The sequence below is a fragment of the Tupaia chinensis genome, unplaced genomic scaffold (genome assembly GCF_000334495.1).
Source record: "Tupaia chinensis unplaced genomic scaffold, TupChi_1.0 Scaffold000582_1, whole genome shotgun sequence".
In the NCBI taxonomy this organism is placed as follows: Eukaryota; Metazoa; Chordata; class Mammalia; order Scandentia; family Tupaiidae; genus Tupaia; species Tupaia belangeri.
Window position 1 is genome coordinate 346561 of NW_006160098.1, and position 23229 is coordinate 369789.

Consider the following 23229-nt stretch of genomic DNA (forward strand, 5'->3'; position numbering starts at 1 on the left):
AGTTATGAAGACAGCACACATAAGTATATTTCAAAGACACACAAACATTCAGATAGAGTCTAGTCATAGTTCTTAATATTTTGTAACAACGAAATGAGCTCACTTCTTCTATTGACAAGCATGGTATATCCATTCCCAGATATACTTGATAAGGAAAAGAAATCTACATGAATGTGGTCATCAGCAACAATAATAACGTGATTTTTGAAATCTCTTATTCAAGAGCTTACATGGCTCTCTAGAACATGCGTACATTTTTACTAAAATAGTAATTCTGACTACAATAGAAATCTGCTGACTTTGATAACTTGACTCTGTAGAGGCATCACTGTGAACGTTAACAGAATAAACAAAGCAAATCATAAGCAATTCTTCTCTAAGCTGTAATGTGTGACCAATATTGATAACTAAAAGGCAACACAGGTCTTGCTAAATGTTTAAAGAGATGATATATTCAAAAGTTGAAATTGGTGGATAAATCAGGTCAGGGAGGGCCAGCTAGTGGCGTGGTTGTTAAGATGGCTGGATCCTGGGGGACCAGCAGTTAGCGTAATGGCTATGTCGCTGGACTCCCATGTAGTCGACCGCGGTTCACATCACGGACCCGGTGGCTTAAAACTCACGCCAGGCGCATGTGCGTGCATGCCCGAGATCCGAAGAGGAGAATGGAAGAGAAGGGATTGTGGTGTAGCCATCCCCCCCAGGGGGTGATTTCTCGCTTTCTATCTCTCTGTCTCTGTCTGTCTGGTGAATAAGTGCACGCATCCTATAGCAAAAAAAATAAATAAATAAAGATGGCTGGATCTCACATAGTCAATTGCGTGGTTCGAGTCCTGGACCCACCCACTGGCTTGAAAAACATGAGTCTTATTTGTGTGCATGCCCAAGATCCTGAAGAAGGGACTGTGGTGGGGCCACCCCTATTGCAGGGTGTATGTGTGTGGGGATGCTGTGTGGGTTCTTTCTCTTTCTAATAAGTGCATGTGCCCTTTTGCAGATTCAAAAAAAAAATAAGATCAGAGATATATTAAAGTTACAAATGGAGAAAGCAAATTCAGTAAGAAACAATCAAAATGAAGTGATAGAATAAGGCACACAAAATTATCTGTGGCCAAGCATTAAGTGCCAAGCTTTTTAGGCTATTATATCCCAGAAGACATATGAAGTGAAGAAGATACAAACCAGAAAATAAAAATCGTAAGACTTCACTGTGCAGATTGACAGTCTAAAGTGGAGAAGGGTATCAAAGAACTAAATGAATCTATAAAAAGTGTTTGAGTATCTTTTTCCAGAAACTCCCATAAATTAGATAACTACTTGAAAAATAAGATCCATCACCCAATTTTTAAAAAATAAACAAAGGATGAACTTGACTTTGCCACAGGATAAAAATCGAATAAGTAAATTTGTGGGGGAAACATTAAAAATGTACTTTGAAGAATTGTCTTAATTATTCTAGCACCACAAGCTTAGAAAAGCTCATTTCCAGATTTTCTCCCTCACTTTCAATGCTACACAAAGATTTTAGAAAGGAGAAGCTTGGGTTGACATTTTTGCTTTTCAGTATGTTTGCATAAACAACTCTCCAGGAAGAACACATTTTAAAAATTAAAAAGTAAACATATAGAACTCAGAATGAAGCCCCCAAAAAAGGAACAGCTAAGAAATTTAAACAGGAGTAAGACAGAAACTGTCAAAAATATATTCCACAGGACAGTTTTGAATGGATTAGAGAAAAACTCAAGCAAAACAACACATTCTTCCAAGCTTTTCTTTGTTAATTCCAATTACTATATTTTATAGACAATTCTTGTCTTATTTTTATTTATACTGAGTTTAAAAGTATTTAAGATTCATCTCCTTCATGTGTATATGAAAGATAAAAATGCAAATGGAAACAAATACTTTCTCTAATAACGAGCTCCCAAAGATTACCTTTCAGATACACACGATCCATTATTACATTACTGAGGCCCTTTCCAAAAAGTGTGAGTCTAAGAGAACTGACAATGACTCATTTATTTATTGGCTTATTTATTTGTATGTATATATGTATGTTAAAAAACCAACTTCACCAAAAGCTGTGCAAATTAATTGGGATCAAAATACAGGAAAGAATGGGAACCAGCAGTTAGCGTAATGGCTATGTCGCTGGACTCCCACGTAGTCGACCACGGTTCGCGTCCTGGACCCGGTGGCTTAAAACTGACACCGGGCACGTGTGTGCATGACCAAGATCCCAGGAGGAGAATGGAGGAGAAGGGATTGCGGCATGACCATCCCCCCTGGGGGGTGATTTCTCGCTTTCTGTCTCTATGTCTCTCTTTGTCTGTCTGGCGAGCAGACGTGCCGTATAGCGAAAAACCTCTCCAAAAAAAAAAAAAAAATACAGGAAAGTATTCATTAGTAATTAGCATCTAATATCATGGAGGATCTGAACCCAGCAGGTGACTCAGTGGTTAAGGTGCTGGACTCTTACATGATCAACCACACTTAAAGTCTCAGATCCAATGGCTTTAAAATCATGCCAGGCATGTGTAGGCGTGTGCCTCAAATCCTGAGGAGGAGAAAGGGACAGAAGGGATCGCAGTGTGGCCATCTGCTATGGAGAGGTGATTTCTCACTTTTCCTCTTTCTGCATATCCCTCTCTCTCCCCTTTCTGGCAAATATATCACCCTCTGACAAAAACCAATAAATAAATAAATAAATAAATAAGTAAATAGTAAGTAAGTAAGTAAATGAATAAATAAATAAACACTGGGGATCTAAGTCTGCCCTCATTTCCCTCCGATGGAATGAGAACACCAGTGATCTCCTTAATTAGTAAGTGGACATTCCAGGACAGAGAAGAATTTAGGGTCTGACTAATGAAATACTTGCCTCCTTTTCAGAGTATGTTTGTAAACAGAGTGTATTTGACACAGTTCTATCACTTATATTAGTACCCCGAACCCAGTATAATTCCTAGCTACTAGACAGTGATTAACGATCGACTTTAAGAAGTTAGCGAATACTCATAAAACAAGGTAAGGTACCTTAGACAAGCACAGTGCCACTGGGAGACACAAACCCAGTATGAAGTGGCTGAGGGAAGCAAGACAGGCTTGAGAGGAGTCAACTTAGGACAAAAATAGCACGTGCTACAAGACTAGGTTAGATACATTCCCGTTAGTCTGAAAGCATGCAGAGCAAAAGCATATAAGAAATCATTTATAGTCTCAAAGTCATAATGGAAAGAAGCATGAGGCTGCCTGAATTTTTCAATTTATTCCAGTATTTCTTTGGCTTTAAATGCTTCCTTTGAGATCTGGCATTTTCAAGTGCTTTTATCAATAAACATGGATTTCACAAAGACAATCTTGATACATAAAACTGGTTTTCCCCCTATATTTTAACAATTTATATGAACATATTTTGCATGAATGTATCAAGCTACAGAACTACATAACTCATTTATCTAGGGTTTTTTTTCCCCCGTTACTGTTACTTTTCTTCAGATAGGATCTTGAAAACACACACGACAAACGTCTTTACTTACAACAGACGGTTCTGTTTTAATTGTTTTAGAGATCTAACTACTACTACTCACTTGAGTGTCCTTCCACTTGGTAATAAAGCTATTTTCTATGTCCATTTGTTTGACTTGGTCTTCTTTAACCTGTTTAAAATATAATTTGGAACATTCTAATAATGTAGAATACAAGATTGATGGTACTCATCTGGCTAACTCTTAAGGAATTTCAATACCAACGAGTTCCAAGTAACTGAGAATGGCTATCCTCATCAGCATCGGGCCACACAACTGAGGCAGAAATAAAGCCAATGCGATGACCTTTTGTCAAGTTCACCACACTGTATGATGGTACTTCAGGCTGTAGATCGCATCAAGGGAAGTCCTGTTGCTACAGGAGATTTAATAAACAAAGGGTCTGATGACTAGTTTCTGAATGTTTATGTAGGTTAAGAGTCAAGCAAGGACTCATTTCTCAAACTGAAATGTTCATTAAGTGCTTATGAAGTTCCCACCCTTTAAGTAAAGTTAGGTGTAACATAATGTAAATATAACCACCTATGTTTTAATAATGGGATAGAACAAAAATCAAAAATAAAGAGAGCATGTAAAGCCACGCATTATTATTATTTTTTTCCTAATTCTGTCTTTTCTCAGGATCAGCTTATTGCCAAGAAGTTGCTATTGATCAGAAAGGGGACACACACAGAAAGAAACAGAGCGGAAATCAAAGAGTAAAGAAAATCAACAACTCTGGTGTCCACTCCTACAAGCAAACTACGATATTTTATTTACTAAGATGGCTCCTTTCCCTTGGCTAAGGAATCTTGTGATAAATTATGAACGAAAGATCTGTACACATGGGAATATGTCACACCCCGCCACTTGGTTTCACTGGGTACAGCCAGCCTCTTGGAAAACAAGTCATCTTACAAACACCAGTTATTTAATGGAAAGCTCAAAAAGGTCAAATGACAAAACTGAGATTTTAGAACTCTTTAGTTACGAAATAGCATGAGACACAGATCCACCATATCCAAATCCTGGATTCGTGGCCTATGTTTTTATGTCTCGGAATGAAAAAAATCATTCTTATCCTAGCAGTTTTCTGATGAAACAGGAAAATATTAACTTTATAAAACAACAACTTATTAAAGCAGAGATGACTTAGGAAAAATGAAATAACAATATTTCAGAATTTTATTTTTTTCCAGTTGAGGGCATAATTTAAAAAAAAAAACCTTAAAATGCTTTCAATTGCAGAATTTAAGCCTGGTGTCTCTTACTGAAATGTTAAATTAGTAACTTCACACCTCTAAGTAGATATACTTAATGCATACACATTGAAGGAAAAAAAAAACACACACAAAAACCCTATAAATAGATCTATTCTATCCAACAGACACCAGATGGTAAAAAAGCTTTCAAAGAACCCAAATTTAAATACATGACTATAGCTTAAAAACCTAGTTATATCTGTTAATACAATGAAATATTTTAAAGATCAAAGAAAATATAACTTTTATTTCCTTTTTTTTCTGAAGCAGTCATAAAAAACCTGAGTAATAACAACCTGAAACATTCATCTTTGTTTGCCAACAGCAAACGACATCAGAATGAGCAAGGTCAGGCTAGAAAATATTTACCTCAAATATTTCAACATAATTATTAATCAGGTCCTCGATTACATTCACCTCTTCATTAGTTTGTCCTTTCGTTTGAAACAAACAGGATGAGAAGACCATGGCCAGACTATGGGCATCCATGTGATTGATTTCTGAGCATTTCTGTACCCTGTTAGAGGAAAGCATACTCGTTATGACACACTTCTGTTTGCAAATTTCACAGAACCATATCAAGAACACTCATGGATCATTTTTTTTGACACACACATATCAAAGTTCTCTGATATACAAGGCACGGTGGGTGATTTACAGAAAAACACACGGTTCGGTCTTTCAAGTAGATTATACTCTAGCTAGACTGAACATAAGAAAAAACTGTTAAAAAATAGATGACTACAATTTACAAAGAAGGACTGGATTGATTGGATTGCTAATTTGGAGGAAGGACTGAGCAAATCCCAACAATTCCAAACTATGAAACAATGTACAGCCAAAGCTTGAGTATGCTTGCAAAGTGGTATAAAATGACTTGTGGGGACTACAGCATAAATGAAAGAGGAAAGGGGCAGGAGGTAAATAGGAAACAAGGCAAGAAAAGTGGATTAGCAGGTGCGTAACAGAGTCTTCCAAATTCCAGGTTTGAGTGTGTGCTAGACTTCCCAGGAAGAGCCTATCAGGTACGAAAGAACACCTGAGAGCATGTGTTTGTACAGTTATTCTAAAAGCAAACACTTATTTTGAAAATACAATTACAGGGACCAGTAGGTGGTGTGGTGGTTAAGACTGGGGACTCCCATATAGCCGACTGCAGTTCAAGTCCTGGGCCCAGCAGCTTGAAAACTATGCTGGGCACACTTGCATGCATGCTCAAAATCCCCAGAAAAGAATGGAGGAGAAGTACTGTGGTGTGGCCATCCCCCTGAGGATGACTTCTCACTTTCACTCTCTCTCTGTTTCTCTCTGTTGAGCACAAACTAAAGCAAAAACCTAAAAAAGAAAAAAAAATACAACTACATTTTTCCTGGATATAACTAAAAATGGCTTTTTATAATGAACAGATACAAGCCGACAAGTTGACTCTCTGAGTCAGTAAGCTACAACTCTTAATTCTTACAAAGAGCATTGAAAGTGTTGACAAATGCAAGTTCAAAGTGATTAAAATGAACAAAGCCATTGCCCCAGGAAAGGGAAAGTTACACTGACAAAAATGCATTGCATGAGAACTCTAAGGGATGCACATGGAAGTGTCTGTTAACAGTCTGTATTTATTTGTCACTGACTGCATATTCAACAGCTGCTCAATTGTCTATTTAATTACATTTGGAAATTATTTCAATACATACTAAACAAGGAAGACTGAACTCCATCAAAGAAATATAGCAATACTAAATTATTGCATCGTTAGGAAAGGCATGATGCATCTCTGCATAAAAAAAATACATCATGACTTTCCCAATGACCTAATAAATATTCCTGAATATAAAGAACATAGAATCAAGTAGGTGTAAAAGAATGTGAGCAAATATGACAGCAACACATATGATGTTAGAAAATAAATACAATGCCAAACTGCAAAACAGAGAATGAACTAGAGCAAGTACAATCTTTATGTATGATTAATAAGATACGAAAGAAATTGAAATTGAATAGAGGTGTAATAAGTGTGCACACCCCTCTGAAAGCCCTCCACACTTTTACTATCCTAGGCTGTCAACATCTGGACCAATGATGTGCATGTCTGCCCCTGTTACTAAAATCTAAGCATCTTCACCAGAGCCTGGCTTTAATCACACTGTAGGGCCTGGTTAGTAACTAGAGAATAGAATTAAGTGGATGTTACTGATAGAGGAAGTCATCTTTTATGTAGGGTAAAGATCGAATTAAATGCTAAATCAACCTGACCTTATCCAAATTTACCTCTGGAACTTTGACACTACTAAATAGTCCTATCTTTGAGACTTCCTTCTGCAATATCATTCTCCTTTGGTAGTTTTCATCCCCCCTGTCTTTAGTTTCTGTGGCAGCCCTAATTTCTGAGATGAACTGGGCTGAAAACAGTGTTTCCTTTTCTTCTGTTATTCCTCTGGCCCTAGATGTTGGCTTTTCCAAACGTTCCAAATGTGGCCTGTTCCGTCTTCTCACCAAGGCTGCTTCATCAGAAGTCTCAAAAAATCGGCTTCCTAATTAGCTTCTTTGCCCCTACCCCTTCCCAACCAATCCCATCCACAGGGCTTATTACCCTAAAACAAAATCAATTGGTCACTTCTTACCTTTTAAAGAAATAAAGTTCAAATGTTTTCGCACAACCTACCAAGACTTTTATCACCTCTGCCAGACAACTACAAACCACCTCATCTCCTGGTACGCCTTCACCCCAGAAAACAGCCTTTGATCATTTCTCTTATTTCTCTTTTTTGTCCAGTTTACATGTCTCTTTAAATTTGAAGTGTAGAAGCATTCTCTGGGCCTCAGCACAAAATGAATCTCTCAAGCTCTCCTCTATAATTCTGTACTTTCTACAAAAATTTTCTGTATTAAAATTTGGCCAAAGACTAGTTTCTGGTATTGTGATTGAGAGGGTGGATCTCACATGGTCAACTGCCTAGTTTAAGTTCCACACACAGTGACTGAAAATACCAGGCCTGTGTGCACGCATGCCCAAAATCTCCAAAAGAAGAAGAAAGGGAAGAGAAGGGGTTATGGGATGACCATTCTCCATTGGGTGGGGGAGTGCTTTCTCACTTTTCCCCTCTTCTATCTCTTGGTATACATCCTGTGGCAAATTAAAACCAAAAGTAAAAACAAATAAACAAAAATTTGGACCAACATCGTATAAGTAGAGATAGAACTATAAAATATAGACAATAGGACTGGATTGATTGGATTGCTAATTTGGAGGAAGGACTGAGCAAATCCCAACAATTCCAAACTATGAAACAATGTACAGCCAAAGCTTGAGTATGCTTGCAAAGTGGTATAAAATGACTTGTGGGGACTACAGCATAAATGAAAGAGGAAAGGGGCAGGAGGTAAATAGGAAACAAGGCAAGAAAAGTGGATTAGCAGGTGCGTAACAGAGTCTTCCAAATTCCAGGTTTGAGTGTGTGCTAGACTTCCCAGGAAGAGCCTATCAGGTACGAAAGAACACCTGAGAGCATGTGTTTGTACAGTTATTCTAAAAGCAAACACTTATTTTGAAAATACAATTACAGGGACCAGTAGGTGGTGTGGTGGTTAAGACTGGGGACTCCCATATAGCCGACTGCAGTTCAAGTCCTGGGCCCAGCAGCTTGAAAACTATGCTGGGCACACTTGCATGCATGCTCAAAATCCCCAGAAAAGAATGGAGGAGAAGTACTGTGGTGTGGCCATCCCCCTGAGGATGACTTCTCACTTTCACTCTCTCTCTGTTTCTCTCTGTTGAGCACAAACTAAAGCAAAAACCTAAAAAAGAAAAAAAAATACAACTACATTTTTCCTGGATATAACTAAAAATGGCTTTTTATAATGAACAGATACAAGCCGACAAGTTGACTCTCTGAGTCAGTAAGCTACAACTCTTAATTCTTACAAAGAGCATTGAAAGTGTTGACAAATGCAAGTTCAAAGTGATTAAAATGAACAAAGCCATTGCCCCAGGAAAGGGAAAGTTACACTGACAAAAATGCATTGCATGAGAACTCTAAGGGATGCACATGGAAGTGTCTGTTAACAGTCTGTATTTATTTGTCACTGACTGCATATTCAACAGCTGCTCAATTGTCTATTTAATTACATTTGGAAATTATTTCAATACATACTAAACAAGGAAGACTGAACTCCATCAAAGAAATATAGCAATACTAAATTATTGCATCGTTAGGAAAGGCATGATGCATCTCTGCATAAAAAAAATACATCATGACTTTCCCAATGACCTAATAAATATTCCTGAATATAAAGAACATAGAATCAAGTAGGTGTAAAAGAATGTGAGCAAATATGACAGCAACACATATGATGTTAGAAAATAAATACAATGCCAAACTGCAAAACAGAGAATGAACTAGAGCAAGTACAATCTTTATGTATGATTAATAAGATACGAAAGAAATTGAAATTGAATAGAGGTGTAATAAGTGTGCACACCCCTCTGAAAGCCCTCCACACTTTTACTATCCTAGGCTGTCAACATCTGGACCAATGATGTGCATGTCTGCCCCTGTTACTAAAATCTAAGCATCTTCACCAGAGCCTGGCTTTAATCACACTGTAGGGCCTGGTTAGTAACTAGAGAATAGAATTAAGTGGATGTTACTGATAGAGGAAGTCATCTTTTATGTAGGGTAAAGATCGAATTAAATGCTAAATCAACCTGACCTTATCCAAATTTACCTCTGGAACTTTGACACTACTAAATAGTCCTATCTTTGAGACTTCCTTCTGCAATATCATTCTCCTTTGGTAGTTTTCATCCCCCCTGTCTTTAGTTTCTGTGGCAGCCCTAATTTCTGAGATGAACTGGGCTGAAAACAGTGTTTCCTTTTCTTCTGTTATTCCTCTGGCCCTAGATGTTGGCTTTTCCAAACGTTCCAAATGTGGCCTGTTCCGTCTTCTCACCAAGGCTGCTTCATCAGAAGTCTCAAAAAATCGGCTTCCTAATTAGCTTCTTTGCCCCTACCCCTTCCCAACCAATCCCATCCACAGGGCTTATTACCCTAAAACAAAATCAATTGGTCACTTCTTACCTTTTAAAGAAATAAAGTTCAAATGTTTTCGCACAACCTACCAAGACTTTTATCACCTCTGCCAGACAACTACAAACCACCTCATCTCCTGGTACGCCTTCACCCCAGAAAACAGCCTTTGATCATTTCTCTTATTTCTCTTTTTTGTCCAGTTTACATGTCTCTTTAAATTTGAAGTGTAGAAGCATTCTCTGGGCCTCAGCACAAAATGAATCTCTCAAGCTCTCCTCTATAATTCTGTACTTTCTACAAAAATTTTCTGTATTAAAATTTGGCCAAAGACTAGTTTCTGGTATTGTGATTGAGAGGGTGGATCTCACATGGTCAACTGCCTAGTTTAAGTTCCACACACAGTGACTGAAAATACCAGGCCTGTGTGCACGCATGCCCAAAATCTCCAAAAGAAGAAGAAAGGGAAGAGAAGGGGTTATGGGATGACCATTCTCCATTGGGTGGGGGAGTGCTTTCTCACTTTTCCCCTCTTCTATCTCTTGGTATACATCCTGTGGCAAATTAAAACCAAAAGTAAAAACAAATAAACAAAAATTTGGACCAACATCGTATAAGTAGAGATAGAACTATAAAATATAGACAATATTTGTATGGTATAGTAAGAAAATCAGTCGTGGAGGGCTGGCCCTGTGGCCTCGTGGTTCAGGCATGCCCCAAATCCCAGCAGGATGGAGAAATGAGGAGAAGGGAATGGAACATAACCACACCCCACCAGGTATGCTTTCCCCTGCCTTTCTCTCTCTTTGGTGAGTGCATGTGCCTTCTGGCAATTAAAAAAAAAAAAGAAAGAAAGAAAGAAAATCAGTTTTATAATAATGGAGTTTACCTACATGAGAAATAGTAGCTAGGAAAAATATACAGAGAAAAAAAGACCTCTAAATCTAGCCTTCAAATGAGATGCTTTTAATAAAATTCAGCATTGTAAGGGTTTATTCAGAAGATTATTTCATCACTATCAGAAAGTACAGCACTGTATTACTTAAGCAAAATTTATACATGTGAGCACAAGCACCTGACCTATTTTTACACCACGTCTGAAACTTGAACCACATGGACAGCCATGTGGAATCCAGCCACCTTAACCCCTGGGTCATTAACTGGCTCACAAGCTCATTTTCAAACATCCTCATCCGTCAGATGCATATATTATGTCACCACTATATTCCTTACATCGTTCCAAATGAAGACGGATTTTATGCCTGAATGTAGAAAGTGGTTTTGACTTTTAAAATTCCTCTGATCAACAGTTCGATAGCAAAACATAAAGATTAGATAAAATACAAACTAAGGGGACCAGCAGATGGCATAGCAGTTATGTCGCTGGACTTCCATATGGTCAACTAGGGTTTGAGTCCTGAACTGGGTGACTTAAACCTCACTCCAGGCATGTGTGTGTGCAAGCCCAAGATCCCTAAAGGAGACTGGAGAAGGGATTGTGGCATGGTCATACCCCCTGGGTGGTGATTTTTCATGTTTCCTCTCATTGTCTTTCTCTCTGTGTAGCGAGTGCCTGCACCCTAGGGAAAAAATCTCTTCAAAAAAAATACAAATTGAGAATGAAGAAACGAGAGTTTTTTTCAGTCCACCATGATCAAATACTGTGCTCGCAGATTCCTATTATGAAATTCCGGTCCCTACAGTTCTTTCTTTCTCCAGTTTCCCATGGTGGGGTGTGGTTATGTCCCATTCCCTACTGGGTACATGTGAGGATGCTGTATACGATTGGTTCTGGTTCATTCAAGAAATTCTCAGGGCCAACAGCTGCCATGGTGGTTAAGGCACTGGACTCCCACATGGCCAACAGCAATTCAAATCCTAGACATGGTGGTTTGAAAACCACGTTGGACACATGTACATGCATGCCCCAAATCCTGAGGACAGAGGAGAAAGGATTGTGGTAGGACCATTCCTCCTGGAGAGCTGATTTCTCACTTTCCCTTTCTATCTCTTTCTCTCTCTGCAGTGAGCACACACGCCCTATAGCAAAAACTCTAAAGAAATAAAGAAGTTCTACAGGGCTCCTTCCCTAGAAATGTAACTTAGTTGCACAGAGGCTAAAGTGACAGTACTTGAGATATGGTGAACGATTCAGTCACGTGAGGAAGATTGAACACACTTCAAATTTAAGAAATAATGATTTGCTGAGTGCCATATCTGAGATGTCCAGGAAAGTTCAGGAATCCACCTACCTGTAAAGATGCTCAATGATGGCTGCCAGGGTTGCTCGGTTGACTCCTGGCAGACTACGTATAAATGCCCCATACTTTTTAATTCTTTCCTTGTCATCCTGCGTATCTGGGGGGAGGGGGAGAAGCAATCTTTAGGCCTAAACTAATCATGTATATTGCAAATGTTTCTTATGATATTATTTTAAAACAACAGTCACAAGTGCATTTCTGTTCAATGATATGATCAGGCCAGAGTAGAAAGACATTCAAAGTTCATTCTTTTTTAAAGTTCATTCTATTTCTCCCTTCTATCCTTCCTTCCTTGAGACAGAGACGGAGCCAAGTACCCTCAACAGGGTCTCATGCTATGATCTGCCTCCTGCCTTTATCAGCAAGCCAGGATCACAGGCACGTATGTGTATCTGGCATATCCAAGACAGACAGTGAGTGAGTGAGTAAGTCAGAAATCATCTCCCAGGAAGGATGGCCATGCCAAATCCCTTCTCTTTCATTCTCCTCCTGGGATTTTGGGTACACTCGCACACACAACCAGTGTGATTTTCTAGCCACCAGGTCCAGGATTCATACTAGAGTCAGCCATGTGGAAGACCTGTGCTGTTAACCACTACATCACCTGTTGGCTCCACTGGGGTAATTTTTTAATAGATTCTTACAATGCAACAAAGCTTTTTTAGTTCAATAGATGGAATCTAGGCTAAGTGAAGAGTATAAAAGTATCATTATGCATAGCAAAGTAGAATAAATGATAGAAGACGTGAAAATCATATGTGAAGATCTAAAATAAATCTTGCATTAAACACTTCATTTTGTTTTTGATAAAAAAGTTACAACATATATAGACTTGACAAAAAAGAAAGTTAAAGCCAAAGCACTCAGAAATCTACTGAAAACTAAGTACATAAACACTATTTAGCAATTATTACTACCAATTCCTCTAGAGGTACACAGAAATGGGTATTGATATTTGCACAAATGACCTTGATTTTTCTGTCCCCATGTTTGTATATTCATTTCTAGTTTCCATCTTTATCTTCTTCCCAATGGAAAGTGGGGACACCTCTTCTTCAGCTCCTAATTCTAAGGCATTATGTATCATAGTCCTTTTCCTTAAATTTTCAGCTTATCAAAGGTGTTTTAAAACCTAAGCATCAACTCAGAAGAAAAGCATTTTCAACGCAGGTTCTACGTAACTGCATTACCTAATGCGGAGATCCAATACGGATAGAGCTGCTTGGTAAGAAGTGCATCATCAATGTCCAAGAGAAACCTTTTCAACACACCCGTCACATCTTCGAGCTGGTGCTTTCCGGCCCTCAACTTAAAGCTTCGAGCATCCTTTTTGAAGCTCTCCAAGAGTTCACTTATGTGCAGAGGATCACCATTTTTCTGGTAGATATATTTGCATCCTAAACCTTTGTTTGGGGGAGAAAAAAAGTTACATACGAAACATCTTACATTCAAAATCTACCATTATATCTTAAAAAAAGGGAACAAATGCTTGTTTGGGTTGGGATGAGCAAGAAGAAGACATCATTAAGTGAGAATTGATAGAAATGTATCTGACGGAGGGAGGTGCCACTCCTAATTTTAATATTTAAACTGTAAACCTAATAAATAAATCCCATCTTTAGCTTTAGTATGACCTGATCAGTCTTCCTCCAGTTCTCTATGGATCTTCTAATGCTCTTCTACCTCAAGTGCCCCATCTTTACTTAGTCTCTCAGAATACAACCTTGTTGGGGCCAACAAGTGGCATGGTGGTTAAGGCCCTGGACTCCCATATGGCCAACCCTGGTTCAAGTCTTGGACCTGATAGCTTGCTTTCTCTCTCTCTCTTGTGTGAGCATGTATGCCCCATAGCAAACTTAAATAAATAAATAAATAATTTTTAAAAAGACAACATTGCCTTCATGCTTCACTGACTAAAACGGAATTCAGTGGTGTGAATGTTCTCAACCTCCTGCTCCCACATGTCTGTATTAATTTCTGTTCTCATTTTTTTTTTTTTTTTGACCTCTTCTCTCAAAAAGGTTGGGCCACCTCTTTTTCAAGTGCCTCTTATAAAACAAAAGAAAGAGTAGTGGTAATGAGGAGGTAAAGAGGAGGAAGACAATGATGATACACATACATAAATCCCCCATATCCATCCCAGGTTTCTTACCCCTCTTCTTTTTAAGAAGAAGGAATCAGCCACAAGCTGAATCGCCTATATTTAGTCTCTCTTTGTTCACAGGTATTGTTTTTGTTTTGTAATTTGGTATAGGTTGCCAGACAGTGAGGGAGTGGGGAAAGAGGCAGAGAGAGAGAGAGAGAAAAGAGAGAGAGAGAGTGAGTATCCTGCATGGGTATAGTCATGCAACAATCACTTCTCCATGCTTCTCTCGGGCCTTGGGGCACACACATGTGCTTTGTGTGGTTTTCAAGCCATTGAGTCAGGGACTTGAACCATGTACTTGGCTATGTGGGTTCCAGCCACTTTAACCACCTGGTCCTATTTATTCTTTTTTATAGTTTCACATGCCTGTTAATCCTTTAACCATACAATCTTGTTCCTCTACCCAATACCCACTCTGCTGAGAGAACATTCTCCAAAAACATCAATGATATCTTATTTTTCTAATTCTTTTTCCATTTTTTCCCCAATGAGAACTCCTCGTAGCATTTAAAATTCCAAATGAACCCCTACTAGGACTCTTTATATCTCATCATTTTTATCACATCATGCCTTGATAGCTCCTTTTCCTCCCTTTTCCTCTGTGGCTATTTCTTCCAATATTCCATTCATTCTGCCCAATGACTCTTTACTGGTTATTCCAGGGATCTATCCTCACGTCTCTTCTCCCCACCTAAACAATTACCTAGGTGAGTCCTTCAACCTCAATGCTTCAGCTACTCCATAAACGTTTTCACCCAGGTTTTAATTTCTAAGACTTCATACATGCACACACGCACATGAACATATGCGTGCAATGTACACATAGGCACACACATCTTTATGGGCGAATTGAAATAATCTGGGGAAATTAGTTCTCCCACCCCATCTACTTCCTCGCCTTCTAACCCCAGTAAGCTCTTCACATTCCTCTGTCTCCATAGATAGCATGACCTTCGCCTCACCCCCTCACACGTCAGGACTTCATCATTCATCTTTTTTTTTTAATTGACTTTCACATAGATTATTTATCATGACCTTATTCTTGAAATTATCCCCTTTACATACCAGATGCTACTATTCTGTGCACCTGGCTTCGCACTGTTTTCACAACTTCCTGCCTCTGTCCTCATGCAACCCTGCAGTCCACCCCAACGATGGAGACAGCGTCACCTGTACACAGGTCTGCTGGAGCTACCAATGAGCTCACTAATCTGCATGCTGCCATCCCACGGTCTGCACAGCAAAGTTTGGGGACTTTATTTGATCCATAAAATCATACCTGAATTGGCCTAACCTCCTGCCTCTTACATCCTCCCCCTCCTCCCGCTAATCGCTGTACCATGTGACCACACCAAGTTGCCTGAACAGATAATCTTCTCTCGTGACACTGCCCCGTGCCACTCATTGTTTCTCGTCTTGGACTCCCTATCCTGACCTTCCCTCTCCTCATTAGCTCTTAGGTTCTCTTAAGGCTCATGGCTGGCATTTCACTCACCAGGAAGCCCCTTCACAACTCTTCTGGGTGAAATTCATCCCTACACACTGGACAGCTGGAGCAGTCCCTGCACTTCTCTACCCTACGACTGTGTACACTGAGCTCTCACTGTCTGCTCACGATGTGTTTCTTTTTTGGGGGGAGATGTTTTATTGCTATAGGGCGCATGTGCTCACCAGACAGAGAGAGACAGAGAGACAGAAAGTGAGAAATCACCCCCCAGGGGGGATGACCATGCCACAATCCCTTCTCTTCCATTCTCTCCTCGGGATTTTGGGCACACACGCACACACGTCTGGCATGACTTTTTTTTTTTTTAATGTTTGTTTTTCTTTCATTTATTTATTTTTACATTTTTCCACAAACATTTATTTTACATAGCAAAAAAATTTAGCTCATAATCCATAATTCTTGACAGTTTACAACTTTCAAAATTTCAAAATACTGAATTTTAAAGATAATGTTCAAATATGTCTTATAATTTTGTATAATTTTATGACTCTATAACAACAGAAGCAGTATGGTTTCAAATATATATATATATATATTTTAGAGTGCAGACACTCGGTATATATTAAGTGGGGACATACAATGCCTCTCCTTCATAACATGGCATGAGTTTTAAGCCACCAGATCTGGGACTCAAACTGCGGTCGACTACATGGGAGTCCAGCGACATAGCCATTACATTAACTGCTGGTCCCATCATGATATGTTTCTTATCCACAATTCTATGAACTCTAGGAAACAAGTATTACTTATTTTCAGAGTAGACACAATACCTAGAATACCACAACAGGTATTCAATAAGTGACCATTTAATGGAAGAATAAATAAATTCTACAAGAAACTAGTGTGACTAAGTTTCTGAAAACCTACATTCCTCACAGTGCATTTCTAAGAGTTAGTACTTAACTTTGCTTAACTGATTAGAATAGGACTTGGATGTAATTTTGTTTACACAAATTAAGATAATTTCCCCCAAGAATTAAGTACTGTAAATCATTTAAAAAATAAAATAACCTCCAAAACTATATCATGAGCTCAAAGTTCAAACCTTGACATGATTAGCACAAAAAAATCAGTCTTTAGATTATAACCCACAGGTTAGGAAATAAATTGTTAATATAACAGCCTGACTCAACCATTTGCATTCGGTAATCACCGGGCATTTTCTGAGTTCATATAGAATCTTTCCCTCTATATAGCTGGTAACACTGAGGCTTTTTTCCCATGTTCTGCTAATCAAAACAAAACCATTCCCCACAAAAAAAAGAAAAGACAATCTTCCACTGACTTTATTATTTTAACGTGTAAGCTAATCGCCTTGTGTTAAGTGTTATAAAGTAGATATAATGTACAAGACTTAGCTGAAGACAATAGAATACTTAATGATTTTAAATTCAAATAAACGCCACCAGGAAACTTCTGATTTCCCTAGAGAAACATTCAATTGGCTACACTGAAGCAAGTCAAGTTATTTCAGTCATTTGTCAGCTTAAGAAAGACCTTATGCCATTATGAAACTAACATGATGTGAAAATTCCCAATGAGGTTATGCTCTCGCTAAAACATAATGTGTGTGCAAATCATTTATACCTGCAAAACGCAAGCACAGCACTGAATGAAAATAACAAATAACGATGACAACCTCTCCTTTGCCCATGTCAAATAGACAAATGATTACACTAATAAGAAAATATAAACGCGTTATTAGAGAAAGAAACTTCCTACTGTAATGCTCACATATGTGATTCAGCAGGTGTATAGAATAAACACAATGAATCTGGACATAAATAAAACCACACTTGGCTTCCACGGGAAATAAGCAAAATACTTAAAATGGCGCTCTGCCTAAAAGAAGTTAAAATGCACATATTACAAATTTAAACCCCAGAAGTTATTTTCTCCAGCATTATTTATTTCTGACGCTGTGCTATATATCAATGCAATGTCAGTTTTTCGCCCCAGAACTACAATCCATGGCTTTGTCTCTAACTTTTCATTCCTACTGCTGTATTTTGAAATTGGGGGGCTGGCATACAACTGACACTCAATAAATAAATAATAAATTTACAATGTTTTTTTGCAGCCTTCTCACTAATACACTTCTATTCAAAACACCCAAAGATAATCCCAATATGAGAAAAATTTAAAAAGTGAATACACCTTCCAAAATACAAGGTCAGCTATTCTTTTTCCCCACTTTGTAATTTAAATAAATGGCATATACCTACAGGTTAAGCGTAGAAAACATTCTTATATTAAAAATACAGTTAGGGACCAGCAGATGGTGTCATAGTTGTGTTGCTGGACTCCCACGTAGTCAACTGCAGTTCTGGTTCTCTACTCAGTGGCTTAAAACGCATGCCAGGTGCATGGGCATGCATGCCCAAAATCCCAAGAGGAGAATGGAGAAGAAATGATTGCAGAGTGACCATGTCCCCTGGGGGGTGATTTCTCACTTTCTGTTTTTCTGTCTCTCTGTCAAGTGCATGTGTCCTGTAGCAAAAATCTCTAATAAAACAACAAACAAACAAACATTACATGTTAGTGGGCAAGTTCCATGGCCTGGTGGTTAAGGGAAGCCAGATCCCACACGCTGACTGTGCAGTTCAAGTCCTGGACATGGAGGCTTGAAAAAACATCTCCCGTATGTGTATGCATGCCCAAAATCCCAAAAGGAGGTAGAGACAGGAGAGAAAGGTGTGAAGACTCTGTATATTAAGTGCTGTCTTCTTTCCCTCTCTTTGGCACATGCCCTTACCCTCCAGCACTTAAAAATTCTTTTAAAAAGCTAAAAATTTTTATATTTCAGGGACCGGCAGGTATCATGAGGGTTGGGGCACTGCACGTTCCCACATGGCCGACCACGGTTCGAGTCCTTCTCTCTCTCACTGTCTCTCTGGTCAAATTAAAATAAATGAATAAATGGATAAAGTTAAATAAAATAATTCTTAAAGGAAAAAATAAAATAAATTTAAAAACATAATTTTATATTTCAAAGTATAGAGAATGTATGTAACAAAGGAGGAATTTGAAAGGCTCAGAATAATACAAAAATAAGAGGAGTAAAGGTTACTTTTTAGAAATATCTAAAATACAGTCATGGCTTATCAGATTAAAATGAAGCTAGACGGTATAGTAGGTATAGATCAACTTGTTTTTATTTGTAAACTCTCCATAAAAACATCTGTTGTAAATAATCCAAAACTATAATAAACATTAATAAAACCATGCTTCTGAATATAAGCACATGACTACTAGTACTAAGTGAAATAAATATGTACCTATACACTTTGTATGCAAATCAACTGAAAGCAAATTTTGTATACATTTTCCATAGGCTACCTCTTCTAAACCCATGCTTAAGCATACTGCACCGCTCTTGGTTTTATTCCACCCTTGTAACCTCAGAAAAAATAGTCTTGTATCTAGTATATTTAATACGCATAATACCTATAGTTACAATGTTATTGAACATCTTTATGCACATCAAGGAAGAGGGAAATGGTGAAAGCATATTATATAGTTCCAATGAGTTTTATTAGAAGTCAGGCCATGAGCTGAACAGGGACTGTGCTTTTATTCTTCATGGGTGTACTTCTAAAGGGCTCTAATTTAGTCCAACAGAGGTACCACTTAAAAACTGTCAGAATGATACGATGCATTCTAGGGGCTGAATAAAACCTCTGCCACTTACCATACTGCGTGACGAAGGCGATGCAGCTGTGCACCACAATGGGGACATCGTTTTTGCTGAGCTGCTGATCTTGTAATGCATTACCATCTGTACCTGCTGCCTTTTCAATCGCAGTATGCCAGACTGTGAAATCCAACTTGGTATGCCCATGGATGTATAATGTTCTGGAAAGTTTAAAAAGCATTTCAAATTATAATTTTGCTCTTTTTTGTTTTTTTTTTTGGAAAGATTTTTGGTACTGAGCGAGTGCATTTGCCAGAAAGAAAGACAGAGAGACAGAGAGACAGAAAACAAGAAATCACCTCCCCCCACCCCAACCCCCGGGAGGATGGCCACACTGCAAACCCTTCTCCTCCATTTTCCTCTCAGGATCTTGGGCACGCACGCACATGTGCCTGACATGAGTCTAAGCCACTGGGTCTGGGACTCGAACTGTGGTTGACTATGTGGGAGTTCAGCAACACAGTCATTACACCATCTGCTGGTCCCCAATGCTGCTCTTTAATAAAAAAAAAAAAATCTTACTTCAAGAAAGACTGCCTCTATATTCATATCAATGCGATCCTTCCTCACCCATCAGAAGAAAACCCTTTTACCAGCATCTATGCACCACTAACATCCACTCAATATCCACTCAATCCTTCTTCCTGGTGTCATCACATCTCTCCAAACAGAGCAAGACTCTCTGTGGTCTCACCTCTTTTCACTAATACCTTCATGGCAAGTGTCACCAGTGACTCCTATTGAACATTTCTGACTGCACTTTCCAAGATTTTAGAACTGTGATGATATCATTTATTAAAAAGAGAAAAATAAAATCATCCAATTTAACTTTGTAGCACCATTGTTTTTCTGCATTTCTCTCTTATCTTTCTAATCATTGGATCTCTTCCCCAATGAGAAAGTTGTTAGCCTCAGTGCACACAAAAACTGCCTGGATTCCCCAGGGGCATGCTATCCAGGTCAGTGGGTCAACTTCCCGTATGCGAACCTGTAACTTACAACTTTCACCTACAGGCTACAACGTTCTCTTCATGAATAAGATCTACCTGTAAGAGCACAGAGCTGTTGAAACATCTGAAACTGCTGTCCCTAGTACTTTCTACTGGCAGCCATGCTGGTATGCCTCATCTCTTGTTTTTGATATCTGTATCATTTTTATTCACCACAGCACCCGAACCTCCAGGCTTTGTCATTGTCTTTTTGAAGACTTAGGACACTTGCTCTAATATTCCTGGCATCCTTCACCCTTTTTTTCATCTCTCTCACATCATCTTTTGCTCAAAAGTGTCCTATTACTTGGTATATTTGTCTAAGTGAAATTATAGAGCTCAGGTCTTTTCCCTGACAAATAACACACAGTCGTGTAATTCATCGAAATGATGTCTTGCTGAATTCAAGAGGTTAGGTAAAGGAAAAACAAAAAACAAAACTCTTTCCTCCTGACTTTTATTTTTGCAGATTTTTTTTAACCTGAGAATTAACTTCTAAATATGATATAAGGTGTTTGCTTATAAACAACCTCGATGAGGATTTCAGAAAGGAGGGAAAAGAATGCAAAATGCACTGGCACTCCTACAATGCCAGTCCAATTCTGCCATTAACTAGAAACATTTCAGACTTCCCGTTCTCTTTCTGGTCCGTCGATGAAACCCCGTGATGACAGGTTCAGCTGTGTCCTTGTGAACTGGTAAGGGGCATGGCAAGTTATGACGAGTTAACTCCTGAGTCAACGTGTCAGAGAGTAAATCTGAAAATCTCTCCTGCATGCGGTAGGTCTCTGACATTTAATGGCAACAGCTCAGCAACTTCTCTTTGATGCTTCTCTAAACTCCGCACACACTGAATAAACCATCAGACGGTATTCTCAACACAAATACTCGCCAACTGTGTGATTTCAAGTGTTTTCAAACAACCGCTTCACATTTTGGGGGTAAGAATCCCAAGGAAACGTTAATTTACACACTGAAAAGCTGAAAAGTTATTCTGATACACTCCAATTACAGAGAAATGAGTTATTCTAATTGTTCCACTAGCATAAATGTCAAAGAGTTCTTCAAAGACAATAAAGGAACATTCTTATTTGCTATAATGAATCCAGGCAGTTCAATAAGACCTGGAAACCCAGTCTCAGGACTAATAAAAATAATCCTCTCTTAAAATTGCAATATAACAGCCACAAAGTATAGACAATCACACTTGAGCCAACTCTACAGAAAAGAGCCAGAAGTGTTTTCACAAAGAGAAGGATCAATAAAACAGACTGCATATAAACAGATTTACTCATATTGATAATGAACATTTATTTATTTCTTTTAGAGGAATTTTTGCTATGGAGGTCATGTGAGTTCACCAGAGAGACAGAAAATGAAAAACATTTCCTTGGGGGTGGAGGCCATGCCACAATCCCTTCTCTTCCATTCTTCTCTTAGGATTTTGGGCACACACACCTGGCGTGAGTTTTAAGCTGCCAGGTCCAGGATTTGAACCACAGTTGACTATGTGGGATTACAACAATGTAACTATTAAGCCATTTGCTGGTCCTACTGAAGAACATTTTAAACAAAACTTTATAGCAAAAAACACTACACAAATAAAACTTAAGATACTGTCGTAAGCATTTCTACGAAAATAAAAACAGTAAGTTTTCAACAGAAATAAAGTTAGCAGCCATGAAAAGATCATTTACCAAAGAAATGCCACTAGCCAATAGAGACAAACCATCTTAATAGTCAAGACATATATTTTAAAACAGTAGCATGTCAAAATCATTTTACCAAAGACTGGAAATGTATAATGTTCATTCTAAACACTACAACAAGATAAAAACAGTATTTGATAGATTGATTAGTCTGAAAAGAGATTTGACAATATGTATTAAGAATTGTAAAATATTTATGGATAAGTTTCTTTTCTTTTTCTTTTTTTTTTTTTTGGAGAGGTTTTTGCTATAGGGCGCATAAGCTTGCCAGGAAGACAGAGACAGAGAAACAGAAAGTGAGAAATTCCCCCCTAGGGTGTATGGCCACGCCTCAATCCCTTCTCCTCCATTCTCTTCTCAGGATCTTGGGCATGCACGCACATGCGCCCAGCATGAGTTTTAAGCCACAGGGTCTGGGACTCGAACTGCAGTTGAATATATGGGAGTCCAGCCACAAAGCCATTATGCCAACTGCTGGCCCCTAATTTCTGGAATTTCTGCCTGGTGAGTTAGTTTGATGGAAACTGGTAGAAATCCTTTTAAGTCTAGAGTCAGAGACCTGGCTTTCCTTGTCTTTTTTGGAAAAGGATACATGGAGTTATTGCTATGAGTCACATCTGGTCACCAGAATTGCACAGTGCACTAAAACATACTCATCTTAAGTTATAGTTTGAAACATTTTAACAAATGTTTTCACCTCTGTAATCATAACATACAGGTCATTCCCATCTCTCACTAAGTGCTTAGATTCTCCTCCCCTGCTCACAATCCCAAGCAGACACACTGGTTTGCTGTCACAATAGCTCACCAGTTCCAGAATTTGGTATGAATGGAGTTATACAGTATTCCTCTTCTGTGCCTGGCTTCTTATGTTCAGCACAATGGGTTGTTTGGAATTTTGTTTGTTTGTTTTTTAAAGAATTACTTTATTTCTGGGACCAGCAGTTGGCATAATGGTTATGTCGCTGGACTCCCATGTAGCTGATTGCGGTTCAAGTTCCGGACCTGGTGGCTTAAACTCACGCTGGGTGTGTGTGCGTGCGTGCCCATGATCCTGAGAGGAGAATGGAGGAGAAGGGATTGCGGCGTGGCCATCCCTCCACCCCCGGG

General features: G+C 38.6%; 1 protein-coding gene across 1 annotated transcript in view; it reads right to left on the reverse strand.

The window, feature by feature from the left end:
• ARAP2 (ArfGAP with RhoGAP domain, ankyrin repeat and PH domain 2) overlaps positions 1 to 23229 on the reverse strand; it is a 188304-nt gene that overhangs the window by 41358 nt on the left and 123717 nt on the right. Inside the window, exons 20-24 of the mRNA XM_006158365.3 lie at positions 19419 to 19582; positions 13265 to 13477; positions 12066 to 12171; positions 5159 to 5306; positions 3591 to 3659 (exon numbers count right to left, since the gene is read on the reverse strand). Coding sequence (XP_006158427.1) covers positions 3591 to 3659; positions 5159 to 5306; positions 12066 to 12171; positions 13265 to 13477; positions 19419 to 19582 — 700 coding nt within the window. The remainder of the gene's footprint in view (positions 1 to 3590; positions 3660 to 5158; positions 5307 to 12065; positions 12172 to 13264; positions 13478 to 19418; positions 19583 to 23229) is intronic.